This window comes from Elephantulus edwardii, unplaced genomic scaffold (genome assembly GCF_000299155.1).
Source record: "Elephantulus edwardii isolate Elephantulus edwardi_28Jun2011 unplaced genomic scaffold, EleEdw1.0 scaffold00001, whole genome shotgun sequence".
NCBI classification, from domain to species: domain Eukaryota; kingdom Metazoa; phylum Chordata; class Mammalia; order Macroscelidea; family Macroscelididae; genus Elephantulus; species Elephantulus edwardii.
Window position 1 is genome coordinate 45,616,683 of NW_006399751.1, and position 17,237 is coordinate 45,633,919.

Here is a 17,237-nt window from a genome sequence, read left to right on the forward strand (position 1 = left end):
GACTCGATGGCACATAACAACAACAACCACAACGTGTACTGAAAGGCAGAATAAATGTGAGTCAAATGTGATAGAAGTAATGCCTAGTCAGTATGCTGTTGAGCTACCAGTCTGAATTCCAAGGGAGAAAGATGGTCAGTCTCTGCCTGTGTGATTTATAGCCACTGAAAACCTGCAGGAGGCTCCACTGCAGGAGTTGGATCCACTGGATGGCAATGAGAAAATTCATTAACATCTAACCAGATCTCTAGTCTCTTTCCTTTCAAATCTGACATCCAAATGTATGTCTCACATTGTACATCCCACTGCAATTTTTTTACACATAGAAAGCTTACACAGTGGTGGTGGCGGTGGTGCTGGTGGTGTTATGTGCCATCGAGTATAGGTCTGTTGTTGTTATGTGCCATCAAGTCGACTACAACTCATAGTAACCTTATGAACAATAGCTCTGAACCCTATCCTTTCTTGAGCCAATTTCATCATCTCTGACACTGCTGCCCCCAATATCATGGTCACTGTGTCAATCCATCTCACCCAGGGTCATCTTCTCTTCTGCTGACCCTCTAGCCTTCCAAATATGATGTCCTTCTTCAAGGACTGGTCCCGATCTGGCAACGTGCTCAAAGTATGTGAGATCCAGTTTCAAAATCTTTGCTTCCAAAGAGCAGCCTGGTTTCATCCTCTCCAGGACAGAGCTGTTTGTTCTCCTAGAATTTCATGGTATGTTCAATACTCTTCCCTGGTACCACAACTCAAAGGCAGCAATTCTTCTTCTCTCATCCTTAGCCCAGCTCTCAGATGTACACCAAGCAACTGAGAAGACCACAGCCTGGATCAGGTACACATTAGTCTCTAGACTGATGTTGCTGCTCGCTGGCACTCTGGAGAGGTCCCTGACAGCAGATTTTCCTAAAAGCAATACATCTTTCGATTTCCTAACTACTAGTGCCAAGAGTGTTGAATGTGTATATGAAGTCTAGTTATGTCCAGTACTTATTTAATATTGACCAGAAAAATAAGTTTATTTTATGCTCAGTTGTAAAAATATTCAGAGAAAAGGGAAAGTCATTATCTTTGGAACCAACTCACAGCTGACCCTCCAGTGGGTTTTTGGAGGCTGTATATTGCCTGGGAGGAGACTGCCCATCTTTCTCCTTCAGGGTTGCTAGTGGATTTGAACCACTGGAGAGACTCTTTTAGTTTAGCAGTGCAACTCCCTAAAGACTATGCCTCCAGCACGCCCGATATTCAAAGAGGCCACCTGAAAAGAAAATGCGTACAGTGACCTAGAGACTGAAGAAAGCACTAGCACTGAAGTATGAAGCATCAACAATAGTAAAGGAATGTCCTGTTTTACTGTAGGACAGTGACTTATTTTGAGGACTTTCAAGTGTAAAATGAAATCTAAAAGCCTGCCTGTCTTCAGCATATGAAAGCAGGGTCAGAAGACCCTAATGGATTTCCTCATCTGATCTACATGTCATCTGTAGCTTTCTGGACAGCTCCCCTACACACTGACAGCTTCCTATCTCTAGGAAGTTATCACTTGGCTTGAGAGCAGAGCTGGGTAGTTAAGGACTTGAAGGATGCAGCCTCCTGACAAGTGTCACGAGAGCTGGAGGATAAACACTTGGCCTCCTCATCTCAGTGTTCTTTGTGGCCCCGTGAAGGACTGAGCCCCAGATGGCCACAGTGGAAATACTCTCCTTAACACATTGTATTGTCTTTCTTTGTCTCAAGTCTCTGCTTCCTACCATCTCCAAAAAAACTATTCGTGCCACATTATTTGTGTCTGGACTACTTCTGAGGAAATCTAAAACAAGAGGATGGGTTAGCCAAACATGTTTCCAGGTCCTAAATGACACTGAGACCTCTAGAGAGGGACGAGGTGAAATAAGCATTCCCAAAGTGGCTTCTAAAACAAAGACCAAGAGTAGCCTATGGTAGCCCTTAGATGACATAGAGAAAGACTTCATCGTGCCAGGAATGCCAATTGGCTCATCAAGGCCAGTTCTTCAATACAGCAAAGGATGACCCTTAGCAACATGTCCTCTGGTTTCTTCATCTAGTGCAAGCCCACTCTCTTTCATCTATTAGTCCACTGGGCTAGTCTGTTCCTACCCTTTAAAACACAGACCTTCTTACTTGATTATCCCCTTATCTTCACAGTGCACGCCCTACTGTGCATCAGCAAGTATCCACAGGGGCTGTGTATGTGAACAGAGAGAGATCTGTCCTGATGCTTCAACTACCCACAACAGTAAAATGAACCCTTTTCCATTGCACCTGACTCAAATAAATGCTTAAAAATATTGTGGCTATTCTTATTGATGACAGCATTAAAACCATGAATTAGTGTTGCTGTTTCATAGGCTGAAGACCCACATAGTGGTTAGTGAGAGAATCTAATCAGTGTAAGTATCAACCTGCATATCCGTGAGGTAGTCAACTGAGAAGGGAATGAAACTGTCTCCATTGGAAAGCCATGACCATCGAGGCAAAAGACATAATAATGAGACATCTAGAATAAGAACTTTCATTGCCTACCAAGGAAAATGCTATCAGACTCTCCTTGGAGGCAGTAGAATGGAAAAAGTGTGAGTGCTGGAAGACTGGAGTCAACGCTCTCCAGAAAGTCATGTCCCCATTTAGGAAATGTTCTGGCTCCTGCTGTAAGATTCTTATTGTTGTTGTTGTTGTTGTACACCATTGAGTTGGAACCGACCCATAGCTGACCCTCTACCAGATTTTCAGAGGCAATTAATCTTATGGGAGGAGATTCCCATCCTTCTCCCACAGAGCAGCTGGTGGTTCCAAACCACATGTCTTCTGGATGGCAGTGCAGCTTCTTACCACCAGGCCACAAGAGCTCCCTTACAGATTCTTATAAATTTTAATAAAATAATAAAGAGCCCTCTATAGTTACCTGGCACATGGTTGTTGTTAGGTGACATCAAGCTGACTACGATTCACAGCAACCCTATGAACAATGGCTCTGAACCTTGCCCTATCCTGTGCCATCCTCAACATTTCTGATAAATGAAGCCCGCTGCAGCAGTTACTATGGCAAGTCATCGTATTGAGGGTCTTCCTTTCTTTCACTGACTCTCCATCTTTCCAAATATTGTCGTTTTCCAAAGACTGTCCCTTTCTGACTACAAACCCAAAGTGTGTGAGATGAAGTTTCCTCATCCTTGTTCTCTAAGGAACACCCTGGTTGCATTTTCTCCAAGACATATTTATGCGCTCTTTTAGCAATGCATGGACTATTCAGTACTCCATAAATAATGGAAATGATTTCTGATTTACTCTTATTCATAAAAATGTATACGTGAACACATCTAATGGAGACAAAACATCCTTGGAAACATGCTTCATGACCATCTTCTGCACTCGCAGCTATCCACACCTCCGGAGAGTCTTCCAGGAGTTCATCAAGATGACCAACTATGACACAGAGCACGTCATCAAGAAGGAGATGTCTGGGGACGTTAGAGATGCCTTCGTGGCCATTGTTCAAAGTGTCAAGAACAAGCTTCTCTTCTTTGCTGACAAACTTTACAAATCCATGAAGGGGGCTGGCACAGATGAGAAGACCCTCACCAGGGTCATGGTCTCCCGGAGTGAGATTGACCTGCTAAATATCCAAAGAGAAGTCATTGAGAAATACAACAAATCTCTGCACCAAACCATTGAGAGTGACACATCGGGAGACTTCCTGAAGGCCTTACTGGCTGCCTGTGGTGGTGAAGACTAAGACCTCCACTTTGATGGGTACCTTCACTGAGAACTGGTCAGCAGCCTCAGCAGCTATGACCAATCCTGAATACTCCAGTTCCAGAGACTACAGAAGGGGCAGGGTTGGGGGAGGAGGGGAGGGTTGGGCTCCTGTCTTCTTCTGGAACTTAGAAAAGGCTCCCACCCCCACAGGACACAGGCGGCCTCTTTTGCTCACTTCAGAGCACAGATCCCGTCCACCTCCACTCCCCATCTGCCTCCTCAGCCTCCTCCCAGCCTCCATCCTTGCCACAGGCTCTGCCTGGTCCGGGCTCTGTCAAATCCAAAAACACATTGAACCTTTTCTCTGTAAACAAAAAAAAATGCATACATGATCTATGTGCCTAAAAAGCATATTATATTGTGTTATAATTTAAGTATCTCTACTTTGATTTTGTGTTCATCTTCAATTATCAACTAACTGCCTTTCACAAATTGCTCTACCCCCTAGTCTGGATGTCAAATGGTCCGAATGATCTGCAGAACACTTCAGCTCTCCAAGGGGTGCTTGTATTCAAAGGAATCCTTCTGAAGAATCCTGCTGTCTATCAAAGAACTCTTTTGTACTGCAACTAATCATTCCTTTACTTACCTGCTTTGTACTTCTGAATTATGGTATACCCGATTTTCCTAAAGTAAGCACTCTCCTTTGAGGCATTTTATTTGCTTGTTTCGTTATAAACATAGCTACAGTCTGAAGATGGGAACAGTGCTGAGAAAGTCAAAGATTATGTGTCAATGATAATTAAGACTGTTAAGCAAGCTAAGAAACACGTGCCTTGCAAATATGTCTATAAGCACCAACTGAAATCCAACTGACACAAGTTCTAGACAGTCTGATGAAACTGAAACTAAACATCAATCAAAAAAATAGGTTCCTAAGAATTATATGACAAGTATGTAAGATCAAGGAGCCTTGGAGACACAACAGATTAAGCACTTGGCTATTGTTCCAAAGAGTGACTGTACAATCCCATTCAGAGACTCCACGCAAGAAAAAGAAGAATCTACTCCCATGAAAATTAGAGTTTACACAGGTACGTGGTTCGAATCCACCAGATGCTCTGCTGAAGAAGGAGGGGCAATCTCCTCCTGTACCAGTCAGATCAGATTTGACAGTACACACATAAAAATCATAATAAAAAAATTAAATTATAGTTTAGAAACTCTATGGGGCAGTTCTGCTCTGTCACAGGCGTTGCTGTGGGCTGAATTAACTCAGTGGCATCTACCACCACTGCAAAAAGTTATTTATGAAAAAAAAATTCCTGTGACTTCAAAGAGTATCAGTTCTTGTTATTATACACATATTGAACACACTTGCATATTGCTGTTTCAGAATCTGTTTCAGCAAACTTACTGTTTTGGGGTACATGTTAAATTGACATCAAGTGACTTTAAATATTTAGGCTTAGAAACATAAATCTTTCAAAGCAAATGTTCTTACAACTTTTCTTTTAGGGCCCGTAAGTAATACAGGCAACAACTTTCACAGCACCTTGGTTTATAATTTGAGCATGAATTTAGTACTGAAATGTACTGAGTGCTCCAAGTCCTTTTGTGAGGAACTTAACTTGCGAGTTTATCAAGAAATTAGAGTATGTGCTCTCAAAGAATTTTGTCAAGCAGGAAGGCGAAATCCAAAGTGCTTTTAGAGCACTTCTCTCAAATCAACAGGTTAGACACAGCTTAACAAGATCAAGCATGTTGGCCTGGCAAAGGCTGGAAGAGCATGAACAGGCCTTGCGTTCTGATGACCCAACCAGGGAGGCCAGCCCCACAGCAACGAAGAGTCCACGTATCCCGCCTAGCAGCTCAGTCCCGCACCCACCCAAAGGGAAAAAATCACACGGTAACAATGCTGCCTTCAGGACACTAACAATGTGTCCTGACCACATAAAAATAGTAAGATTTTATAAAACACCAACCACTGGGAACCTGGCACCTTTCACAAGCTATGGGCTTAATTAACATCCTAAGATAATGTTTCCCAGAGAATGATGGAGAAATCTACATTATAAACAAGCATGCCTATCCTTCAAATTTTATAAACAAACTGCAGGACTTAAAATATTTGTGTTGTAGAGGCAAAGGAGAGATGGTAAATTAAAGGTGTATTTATTTTATATTCATATACCTTAAAACAACAAAGTATATACAAGTAACATATATCATTTTTTAAAATACAAATTTATATAAGCACACTTAAGACTTAATACCAGCATATTATTCCACTTTAGGGAATAAACACTTCTTTTAAATAATATTTTTTTTAAACAGTAATAAACTGTTTCTAAAAGAGAGCTAAAATTTACCAGAGAATATCACAGTGAAAGATAAGAAATGGAATTAAATGATGACCAGGGTCAAGTGCAGCCCTGATTCTTTGCATCTCACCAAAAGGCTGCAACATCACTAAACTTCAAGTGGTTTCAAATAGCAACTGCATTTCCTGCTTTTCCTAATCTAGTGCTGCCCTCTTGTGCCAAGACGGCAGCCTTGCAAGCACTACAACAGGACATTCAACTAAAGGCAATGACTTTTCTCTCTCAAAACAATACTAATAACAACAGGAAGATTTACCCTATACCAGGATTTTTTATTTCTTAAGTCCCTTACATGCTTGAACTCACTTAAGGTAGGAACTATTAATTCCAACTTTTTGAAACTTTTAAACTTTAACTCAAGATCACAGTCAATTAAAAAAAATCATAGTCAATTAAGAGGCAGAGATTGGACTTGAAACAAAGTGGGTTTTTGTTTGAGGTTTAAAAAAAATTGCTGTGCTTTGTGTGATGTAAGTATCTGCACTTTAAATAAGTGTTTGTTTAAGGTAGTTAATGAAATAATAAAATATCTCACTGTTTTATTTGCAACATTCATTTCTATTCTGTTTCTATTTCTATTAATTTTTGCATTAACCATTTCTAATTAATGTTATAAAACAAAATGTTTCTGATTAAGTAAAAAATCACTATGATCTGTAAACTTTCACTCAAGTTAAAATATTAATTTTAAAAAATAGCATCTGGCATATGAAAGCCCATATTCTGCCAACAGTCATCAGAAATTCATCTAACGTGACAAGAAAATTTTATACCTTTAGTGTAAAGATTAATTTTAAAACTTTATATATTTCTGGTATTTAGATTTACCATGTGCTCTCTGAGGCTCCGTCTAACATACTTTGGACATGTTGTGAGGAGAGACCGGTCCTTAGAGGACCTCATGCTTGTGAGGGTAGAGGGACGGCGCAGGAGGGGAAGACCCTCTATGAGGTGGATTGATTCAGTGACTGGGATAATCGGGATGGGAGTGTCAGAGACAGTGCGATTGGCACAGGACAGAGCAGAGTTTAGGGCTGTTGTATGTAGGGTCACTATGAGTCGCAAGCGACTCGACAGCACATAACAACAACAACATGTGCTCTCTGTATAATACACACACACACACACACACACACAGAGTATATAGACACATATTCTATGTATAGAATACAAACACAGCTCTGGTAGTCTAGTGGTAAGAAGTTGCATTGCAATCCCAAAATCAAGCAGTTTGAATCCACCAGCTGCTCCATGGGAGAAGGACAGGCAATCTCTTCCTGTGGGATTACCCGCCTCTGAAAACCTGCTGGAGGGTCAGCTATGAATCGATTCTGACTCAATGATACACAACAATATACACACATGGACTTGAAGTGTTTTGTCTCAACTACATGTTGCCATAGAGTTGGCTAAAACCCACAGTGACCCTATGTGCAACAGAATAAAATCAAGCTCGATCCTGTGCCTTCCTCACCATCTCTGTGATGCTTAAATTCACTGTTGCCGTCACTGTGTCAATGCATTTCATTGAGAGTCTTCCTCTCTTTCAGTGACCCTCTGCTTTTCTAATTATGCTGTCCTTTTCCAAGGACTGTTAAGGTTGTCAAGTCTGTTGATTGTTTTTAAGTGTTTATACCTCAGAAGCCCTGATGACACACTATGGTGTGACAGAGTATGACAGCCGTGAAAGGTAAGGTTGATGGTTTGATCTAGATCCAAAGGACTCGGAGGAGGGGAAGTCTCCTCGGTGAAGATCTACCGCCGTGGAAACCTGAGGCAGGGACACAGTTAGCAACCGGACAGCAGTGGACTGGGCTTCTGGGCTTCGGGAGTTTATGCTTGTTCCAGTTTGCACTTCTAATAGAAGTTCATTAAAATACTAAGGAAAATTACACCCATAATAGTGTTTACCCTCCTGGGAATGGGAAGGGAAAAAAATCTGTTTGGCTTACTTAAGTTAACGAGACACTGGGGTGTGGAATTTGAGTGAGACTTTACAAAGCAAATCAGTTGCTGACTCCACCAGTGATGCCCATCCCACGCTTCTGTCTTCCTCTCTGTGGCTCCCATCAATCCTGCTGTCCTGCCCCTTCCTGTCTTCTGGGCTTTATCCTTGGACAGGTGCTGCTCTTTAGACGTTTAAGGTAGGTTAGTGAGTGCTCCTCTGATGGTATTGGTCACTTTATAGGCCTTTCTATTATTTGGCTGAACGTTGAGTCAGTTTTGCTGCACATCTGAAAAGTGATGAAGGGCCAGCCATAAGCTCACGTGGGATCTACCAGTTTCTATCAGACCAGTAAGCCTGGCCTTTCTTATGTTGTTTGGTATTTTTCTGCACTTTCCTCTCATTCAATTCACAATCTTCTGTCATCTCTGTTACAGCAGTCAGTGGTCAGCACCAGCTGGCACCATCTAATTCTTCTGGTCTCAGAGTCATGGAAGTTTGGGTGGGTTCAATATAATTTATAGTAAGATGTTTACAAGAAAGTAAGTTCTCAATCCTCATTGCCGTCAAGTCAGAACTGACATGAGAGGAGATTGTCCCACAGAATTACTGGTGGATGTTAATAAAAATAATAGGAATAGAATAGCCTATAAATGTCCCAGAATTCCTAATACAAACACAGTTTTAAGGAAGTAACAAAAATAAATGCATGCATACATACATACATACATACATAAATTAGCCCTATCTCCCCAGGAAGGAGCTCTGATGGCCTAGGGCAGGTAGGGAATTGTGCTGCCAACCTGAGTGGAGGCAGTTCGATTAGTTGATGCTTGAGAAAAAGATGGGCAATCTCCTCCTGTGTGCTTTTCAGCTTCAGAAACCCCGCCGGAGGGTCAGTTAAGTGTTGGTTCCAATTCAACAGCACATAACCTCCTCAGCGAGTATCCAAGAGATGGGGACCATCATCCTGCCTTCATTCAAGGGCAGGGGATCTACCCCCTTCGGTTCTGAAGCCTTGAGTGGGGGTGACTTAACCAAAGGACAGTACACAACAACAACACACCAAAGGTGAAGCAGGGAGGATAAGCAGCGGCTGCCTCTCAGCTCTGTATGAAAAGGTCCTATTGTGAGGATGAAAGGAGCCTGACCAGCTCAAGACAAAAGCAGACAAAAGCAGAACCTGAGGTGGCCCACAGGGTTAGGCAGAGTCCACATGAGGCCTCCCACAGCTGGCAGACTGGTTTCCAAACTGACCTGGTGAGAGAGAACTCCTACAACCAACCATCACACACAAAATGTATGGAATTGTTGTACTCTTACACAGGCTCACTCTGAGAACCAACACAACAACAAAGCAGCTCTGGAGGGAAAACACTTAAATGCCTGGCTGCTAACTGCAAGGTTAGCAGTTGGAACCCACCCCGCAGCCCCGGGAGGGGCAGGAGTGATTATCTGGCCATTATGCTAAAGATTCCAACCAGGATAATCCTATGGGGCTGTTCTACTATAACATGGGGTCAAAATTATGATACTTGTGAAGCACTTGGTTTAATGCCCATTTGTAGGTGATCTGCCATTACCATTCCTATTCTAATCATACTAGTGAGACAGCAGCTAACGTGCCCACATTAGGATTAAAATTCAGATATGTGGAGGCCCAGGAATATCCTGTAAACTTTCATTATAAGACCCTTCTCTGAGCTAATATGGCCAAATATTTGTTCCCAGTTAGTAAGCTTTCTTTTCACCCTGTTGGAAAAAGTTTTTGATACACACAGGGATTTAATATTTAGGTCTCATTCATCAATTTTATCCTCTTCAGATTGTGTATAATCATTATTGTAGAATGAGTATGAGGATCCAAGGGGGACAGGTTAGAAGCAGAGGGGTGAGGATGTGCAGGGGGTGAAGGAATTAATCATGGGGTCTCACAATTTGATGGGGGGGGGAATGAAGGAAATGGGAAGGAACTGGTGTTTAAAATAACGTATTTTAATTTTTATAAATAAACTAGTGTAATAAAAAATGTCAATGAAGGCAAGTGTGAAACACATACACATACAAAAAACCCACTATGTACATGGAAAACACACACAGTATAAATGTATGAAACACAATGTACATGAATGATTGTATGCAAACCAATAAAAATAAGGGGGAGATTGAGACATGCTGTTTGGTTCACTCCAAATCATAGGCGATGACTTCAAGCTGTGGTGTTAAGGAAGAGAACTGAATATACTACATAATGCCAAAACAACAAACCGATGTGACTTGGAGTAAGTGCAGCCAGAGTGCTCCTTGGAGGCAAGGATGGCAAAGCTTAATCTCACATACTCTGGCAGGTTGCGAGGAGAGCTAACTCCCCGGACGCGGACATCATGCTTGGGAAGGTAGAGAGATGGCAAAAAAGAGGAAGACCCTCAACAGCATGGAGCGACAGTGACTGCAGCAATGGACGCAAGAGGGTCAGCCATGGCGAGGATGGCAAAGGATCGGAGATGACTCAGATCAGTTGTTTGCAGGGTCGCTGTGAGTCACACTTGACTCAGCGTCACTTAACAACAGCAACAGACGACAGTGGAGAGCTGCTGCGTATGGTCTTCTAGGCTCTAGCTGTGCCAGACAGCTCTGGTGGTGTAGTTTGTAGGGGTCTAGTGCTGCCAACACAAAGGCAGCGCCTCTCTGGTAGTTCAAATCCACAAAAATTGGGCAATATCCTCCCATGCAATTTCCAGCCTTGGAAAATCAGTGCAGCATCAGCTAAGAGTCAGTTCCAACTGGATGCCAATGAGTTTTGAGTTAATTATAGAAGGAAATCTCCAGGTATTCCTCTCAAAGACCTGCTGTTGGGTACGTCTGATTGACCAACTTTTTGATTGGCAGCTAAATGTTTAATCATTGAGCCATCAAGTCTCTTGGAAAACTCAGAGACAAGTTTGGGGGTTGACTGCCAAGACTTCTGACTGTCAGATGAGCAAAGAGAGCGAGAAAGCAGGTGAAGGAGCAGGCTGGCAAGACACTCGGCCCTGTACTCAGAGCAACTGCGTCTGTTCCCTTTTCCTCAGTTTTCTTAGCCTCTTTCAGTTTTCCTTTTTTGTTTGCACCACTCCCTCATTTATCATGTATCAGCTATAATGAGAACAATAATTTGGAGTTTGTGAGGTCTGAATGCAAAATATTGGTCTGGTCACTTATATTTTTCTGGCCCTGGGAAATGTATACCTAGTATCTCCAAGCCTTGTTTTCAAACCTAAATTGCAAAGCCGCCCATGCCTAAATTAGGTCAATCAATGTCTATGTATTGCTCCTTTTTATCTTCTTTCTTCCAAGTGACTAGAAATCATGACTTGTTCTCAGAACTGGCTAGAAAGCTGAGCTTTCCTCAGGTTACACTCTGGAGGAATGTCCAATGTACTGTCTGTTTCTTTTATCTTAGTGATACAAATCAACCCAGAAAATTCCAGATGAATATTGTGGAGTAAAGTGCACAGGGCCTACTGTTGTTAGGAGCTGTCAAGTCTGTCCTGACTCACAGCCACCCAATTAGCCACAGATTTACATCTGGTCCTATAATGTGTCACCCTCATCATTTCTGTACATGACACATGAGCTCAAACAATTAGGAAGCTCAAAGATTTGTGATGTTAGGGAAGATGACTGTATATACTGTGGGCCGCCTAAAGAACAGATCTCAGAGGAAGTACAGCATGGGTGCTCCTTAAAGGCAAGGATGGCAAAACTTAACCTCGTATACTTTGCACATGTTATCAGGAGGTGGTAGTCCTTAGAAAAAAAGACTCATGCTGGGAAAGGTGGTGGGTCATTGAGTTAACCCATCTCAACAAAATGGATTAACAACGGGCATGAATGTGGCAGTGATTATGAGGATGGAGCAGAATTGAGTGAAGTTTCACAGGGTGGCTCTAAATCATAGTTGACATGATGGCGAGGTCAGCCAAAGAGAGGAAGACCCCCATCACCATTGACATGGTGGCCGCAGCAATGGCTCAAGTGTATCAGGGATGGTGAGGATGGCACAGGATAGGACAGGATTCAGATCTGCTGTTCACAGGCTCGCTATAAGTACCACTCAAAGAGCACCTAACAACAATAACAGCATATGAAAATGGCTCCCAAACTTAACCAAAGCTCAATATTTAAACAAAGTATTTGACTATAAATTACTTGTCTTGTTTACGTTAATTTCTCTTGCTAATTCTTTTAGATCTCACAACTAACTATCCAATTCTGTGTTTCCACAAGTCTTGGGACATTTTCATACTGAGGCTTGAACATGGTCCTTTAGAAGTTATGCTTTTAAGCTAGTGTTTCTTGGCTTTCAAGAGGAAGGGATGTGCCATCTAGACCATATGTCATTATAATGAAGCAAGGGTCACCACAAATGGGAAAGAAGTTTCTAGGTCCAATTTTATATTCACAAATATTGTTTGTGTAAGGCATGGGAATAGGAGTTTTATCTTTGTTGTCATTGTGTGACACTGAATCAGAACCCACTCACAATTGACCCTTCAGTGGTTTTCAAGTGGGTTTTCAGAGGCAGTAAATCACATGGAAGGAGACTGCCCATCTTTCTCCCAGTTAGCAGCTGGTGGATTCGACCCACATGCCTATGTGTTGGCAATGCGGCTGCTTACCACTAGGCCACCAGAGCTCCCTTTTATCTATTATTAGTAAGTCAAGTTACTCACAGGTGACTAATGGAAATCAAGGGAGCCAGTGGCATCAAGAAACGAAAAATGAAGGAGAGAAGTATCAAGAGATTTCAGGGTGAAAGTGTTGGCCAAAATTGTTACATGTCACTGGAGCTTCTAAAAGACATTTAATGAAAGAGTCACTTCAGGGGCGAGGTGTGGGGTGGGTGGTGGTGGGTGAGATATGGAAATCAAGATGCAACATAGAGGCATGCTCTAAAAACAACCCTTGAAAGATGCACCCATGTGTTCACATTTCATCCTACACTCAGCAACCTATCACATAGCAATGGAACTGTCTGCATTTCCCAGAAACAGTTCCTTGAAGCCATGCAAAGTGTTCTTGCCTTTTGTGTAATAATACATGGTCTCTAAACCCAGGTCGTAGAAGATACTTGGCAAATGTGTGCTGAACAACTTATTAAAAGAATTTAATAAACATTTGATAAGCCATCACTACAGGAAAGAAAGGAGTTTGGAAAGGGAATTTTGAAGGTATAAAAGACATGAAGATAATGTGTCTTTAAAAAGTAATAATAAATTCTACTTCTAAAAAAAGAAAAGAAAAAAGTATCTTACTTGGTGACTGCTTGTCTCAGATACTTTGACATCCAGGGACCCTGCCAGGACAGCATACCAGTTTGTTCCAATATCGCCCTGGCGAAATACTGACAAAGAAAAAGTTATGTAAATAAGTACTCCAAATACAAGTTGATTTTATTTGTGTAGCCAAATTGGTTTTCATATTTGTTATAAGTAAGGCTCCAATATCGCCAAGATTACTACCCCATTTACCTACATAGTTATATCCTGTTTATGCATCATTCTATATAGTAGAATTCTTTAAACAGAATATTTTCAGACTTAAAAGGCAATGATAAAGGATATTACCAATCCTAAACTCTGTAAGATCCTTTGAATTTGAGAACAATTGACTGTTTCATGTAATTGTCTGTGTTATTCCATTGTATTTTCATGCTCAGAAAACTGTTCATCTACAAATTAACAAGGTTATTTGTTTGACTCAACAGGATACAATCCACCACTAAAATGTCCTAATCTAAATTTTAAAGATATAAATTATCTAAACTCTAAAATCAGCAGGTTTTCAAGAATGGTAAGTTTCCTTTAAAACTGACTAATTCGTTCTGGTGGCTTGGTGGTAAGGTGTTGTGTGGGCACGCAGCTCAAATCCACTACCTGCTCCACAGGAGAAAGACAGGCAAGCTCCTCCTTGTGACTTACTGTCTCTGAAAACCCACCAGCGGGTCAGCTATGAGTCTGTACACAACAACAACAAAAAAGTATCATTTTAAAAAATTGAGTAGTTATTGTCATATTCTTTCTTATGTTATACATTCACTGTGTTTTAGGTATGCAGGAGTTAAATGCTCTTAGAAAACAATCTTTATCAGTAATTTCTAAAGCTAATTTTGCTTTACTTTTGTAATCCTAGAAAGTAAAGATTTAGATATTTTAATAGATTCCTAGTTCCTGTATCATGTCAAGACTAGTACTTGGAAAATAATTCTGGAACGCTGTCAAAAATATTTTATATAAACTCAACTGTTCTTTTTAAATATGCTAGCTAACTAGATAAAATGATCTGATATTTTAAAATTCACTTCACAGAGTCAAGGGTTAAACTGATTAATGAAAAATAAAATTACAACTCAGTGAGATAGCTGAGTTCTGGCAAACTGAGTGCTCATCATGCAAAGCAAGCTTCTGCGAGCCATAATTAACCACACGAGCTGCACTGACTCGGGCTCGGGCCTGCTATGAAAAGGCAAAGAACAACAGTGGAATCCCACCAAGTGCAACTGAATAGGCCTACAACAGGAGATCGGTGAATTTATGATTGTCTTCTCCAATAAATGACTTATTGAACAGTTCAGGCTTCGTATTTAATGAGCTTCCGAGGTCTAAAAGACATTTCTAATTTCTTAATCATATTCACATTACATATTCAAGAAGATGCAACTTGAAAATGCCTTTAAGAAACAGAAAAGAAATCCCGGAGATGCATGGTTCGAATCCACCAGATGCTCTGCTGGAGAAGGAGGAACAATCTATCTCCTGTATGAGTCAGATCTGATTCGATGGTACACACAAAAACACAATTAAAAAAAAAGAAACATAGAAGAGTCTTGTGCTCAAAAGAGCATATTCCTTATACCATTACATTTTTAACAACAATGATTTGAGCTCTACATGTATGGTTGATTTTTTTAAACATAAGTATGTCTATGTTTGTATATGTCCACATAGGAAAATGTCTTGAAGGATACACACAAAATGCTAACAAACAAAATATTAAGCTCTGGGTCATGTGATAGTAATTTTTTTCTTTTTTCCTGAATTTTTCTATAACTGTATTGTGAGATTCTGTGGGTTTCCTACCCAGAAATTTTCCTATTCTATGCCTTCCTGTAGTCTAACTGAACTCATATTCTATTAACTTTTCTACCCTCCTCCACAAGGTCACCAGCCCAGAGGTATGTAAGTTCTTTCTCTAGTGCCAACGGCAGTAACTATGATTGGTCTAAATCAATCATAATGACTCCATTGCCTTTGCAGTAATTAGTCTTAACATGGTCTGAGATGCAATTGATTTAGGAGACTCAAGACATTTGCTGGTATAAAAGAAAAAAAGAGAAACAAGGAGAAACAATTTTGGAGGGCATTTCTGTATCACCATTAGTGGCTATAACTGCCTCAGGTGTTTTAGGACCATCTGGAAACACGTCTGAGTTCAAAAGCCAACACTAAGAATACTCAGCGAAAAAGAAAAAGTTGGGAGACAGATAAGTACCTTGATAAAACCACTGAGTCACCCTAAGTCACCCAACATCAAGACTTCTTATACATGAGGAATTGATTAATCGAGTCAGTAAGTGTTTTCTCATACTATAGCATAAAGCATCCCAACAAATGGAAAACTAACTCTCTTACGAGAAAATATACCATTTAAATGTAGCTGTTTAATTTTCCTTTATTCACAGCAGGAATTATGAACAGTGCTGACTGAGGTTAATGCCAATGATTGCCATAACATTCATTAAGAGACCTTATCTTTAGCCAATATCCTATTGACTCATACATTTTTGGCTATAAAAAAGATCACTAAATATCTTCACATCTAACAATACAGCTAAGTACATAAACCAGTACACTCTTCCAGTTCCATCTGGGAGGCAGGGTTCCCTGAAAGAACAAGTTATATCCTGCAAACAAAAGAGTCAAGAAAATGCCTACACAGAACTGAAAAATTGGAAGAGAGGTAAATTTCAACTTAATATCCTTGATTGAAATGAAAATGTTTGGCATGTTGTTGTTGTGTACCATAAAGTCAGAATGGACCCACAGCTGACCATCCAGCAGGTTTTCAGAGACAGTTAATTGCAGGGAGACTGTCCATCCTTCCCCTGTGGAGAGGCTGGTAATCTCTAACCATGTGCCTTTGGGAATATTTGGCATAGAAATACTCTATTTGCTATCTATCCCCAGTTGAGAACCACAGATACACACAAACCACATTTAAAAATATCCCACAAGGGTTGCATCGCTTACATGTTATTCCTTTTTCCAGGTTCTCATAATAACCACATAAACAAATCTGATGAAGGAGATTTGGGTGAAATTTTTCAAAAGCTTTAACTTCTTTCAGCCGTGTGAAGATTATATCCACATCTTCACTGGATCGTTCCAGTGGTCTACAAGGGGAAAGGGGGGGGAGAAAGCTGTATCAGTAAAGTTTTACATAGAAATGACCCAGTGTGCATTATTTTAATGATACCAAATATACCTTACTATCTCCACTGCAAATAACTTAATGTAAGAGTTTATCTTCTATTTTCAGTATAGGTATTTTCCAAGCATTTGTCAACAGTTCAGAGTGGTATAAAAGTCAAAGCACTCAGTTGCTAACCAAAAGGTTAGCAGTTCAAATCTACTCAGAGGCATCTACTAAGGAAGACCTGAGGATGTGTTTCCAAAAGGTCACAGCCATGAAAACCCAATGGAGCACAATGCTATTCTAACACACATGGAGTTGCCATAATATGAAAATCAACTACATGGTCATGGTCAATGGTGGGAGTGGTCAACTATCTTAAATCACTACTAATATAGATGGCTATTCCAAGAATCAACCCCAGAGTCATGAGTTCAAGGTGCTGCTTTTGCATAATTTAAAATCACTGTACCTTACAAACAACAAGATATGATAAGATACATAAAACTGGTGATTTTATTTCAAATTGAAGTCAAACAAATGTTTACAGTTCCTAATTAAAAAAAAGGTCATGGTCTTTGCAATCACTTGCTAAGCATCAGAAAGCCAGGCAATGACTAGAAATGATAGAAGGAGAGTTGATGCCTTTGAGCTGTGGTGCTGGAGAAGAGTGTGGAATATACCATGGACTGCTAGGAGAACAAACAGGTTCATCCTAGAAAGGGTGAAGCCAG

At 40.7% G+C, this 17,237-nt stretch overlaps 1 protein-coding gene and 1 pseudogene across 2 annotated transcripts in view; one reads left to right on the forward strand and one right to left on the reverse strand.

The window, feature by feature from the left end:
• RAPGEF4 (Rap guanine nucleotide exchange factor (GEF) 4) overlaps window positions 1-17,237 on the reverse strand; it is a 423,137-nt gene that overhangs the window by 324,092 nt on the left and 81,808 nt on the right. For both annotated transcript variants that reach the window (XM_006878827.1, XM_006878828.1), the window contains exons 2-3: window positions 16,341-16,483; window positions 13,347-13,435 (exon numbers count right to left, since the gene is read on the reverse strand). In XM_006878827.1, coding sequence (XP_006878889.1) covers window positions 13,347-13,435; window positions 16,341-16,483 — 232 coding nt within the window. The remainder of the gene's footprint in view (window positions 1-13,346; window positions 13,436-16,340; window positions 16,484-17,237) is intronic.
• On the forward strand, window positions 3,377-3,757 carry LOC102866240 (annotated as a pseudogene).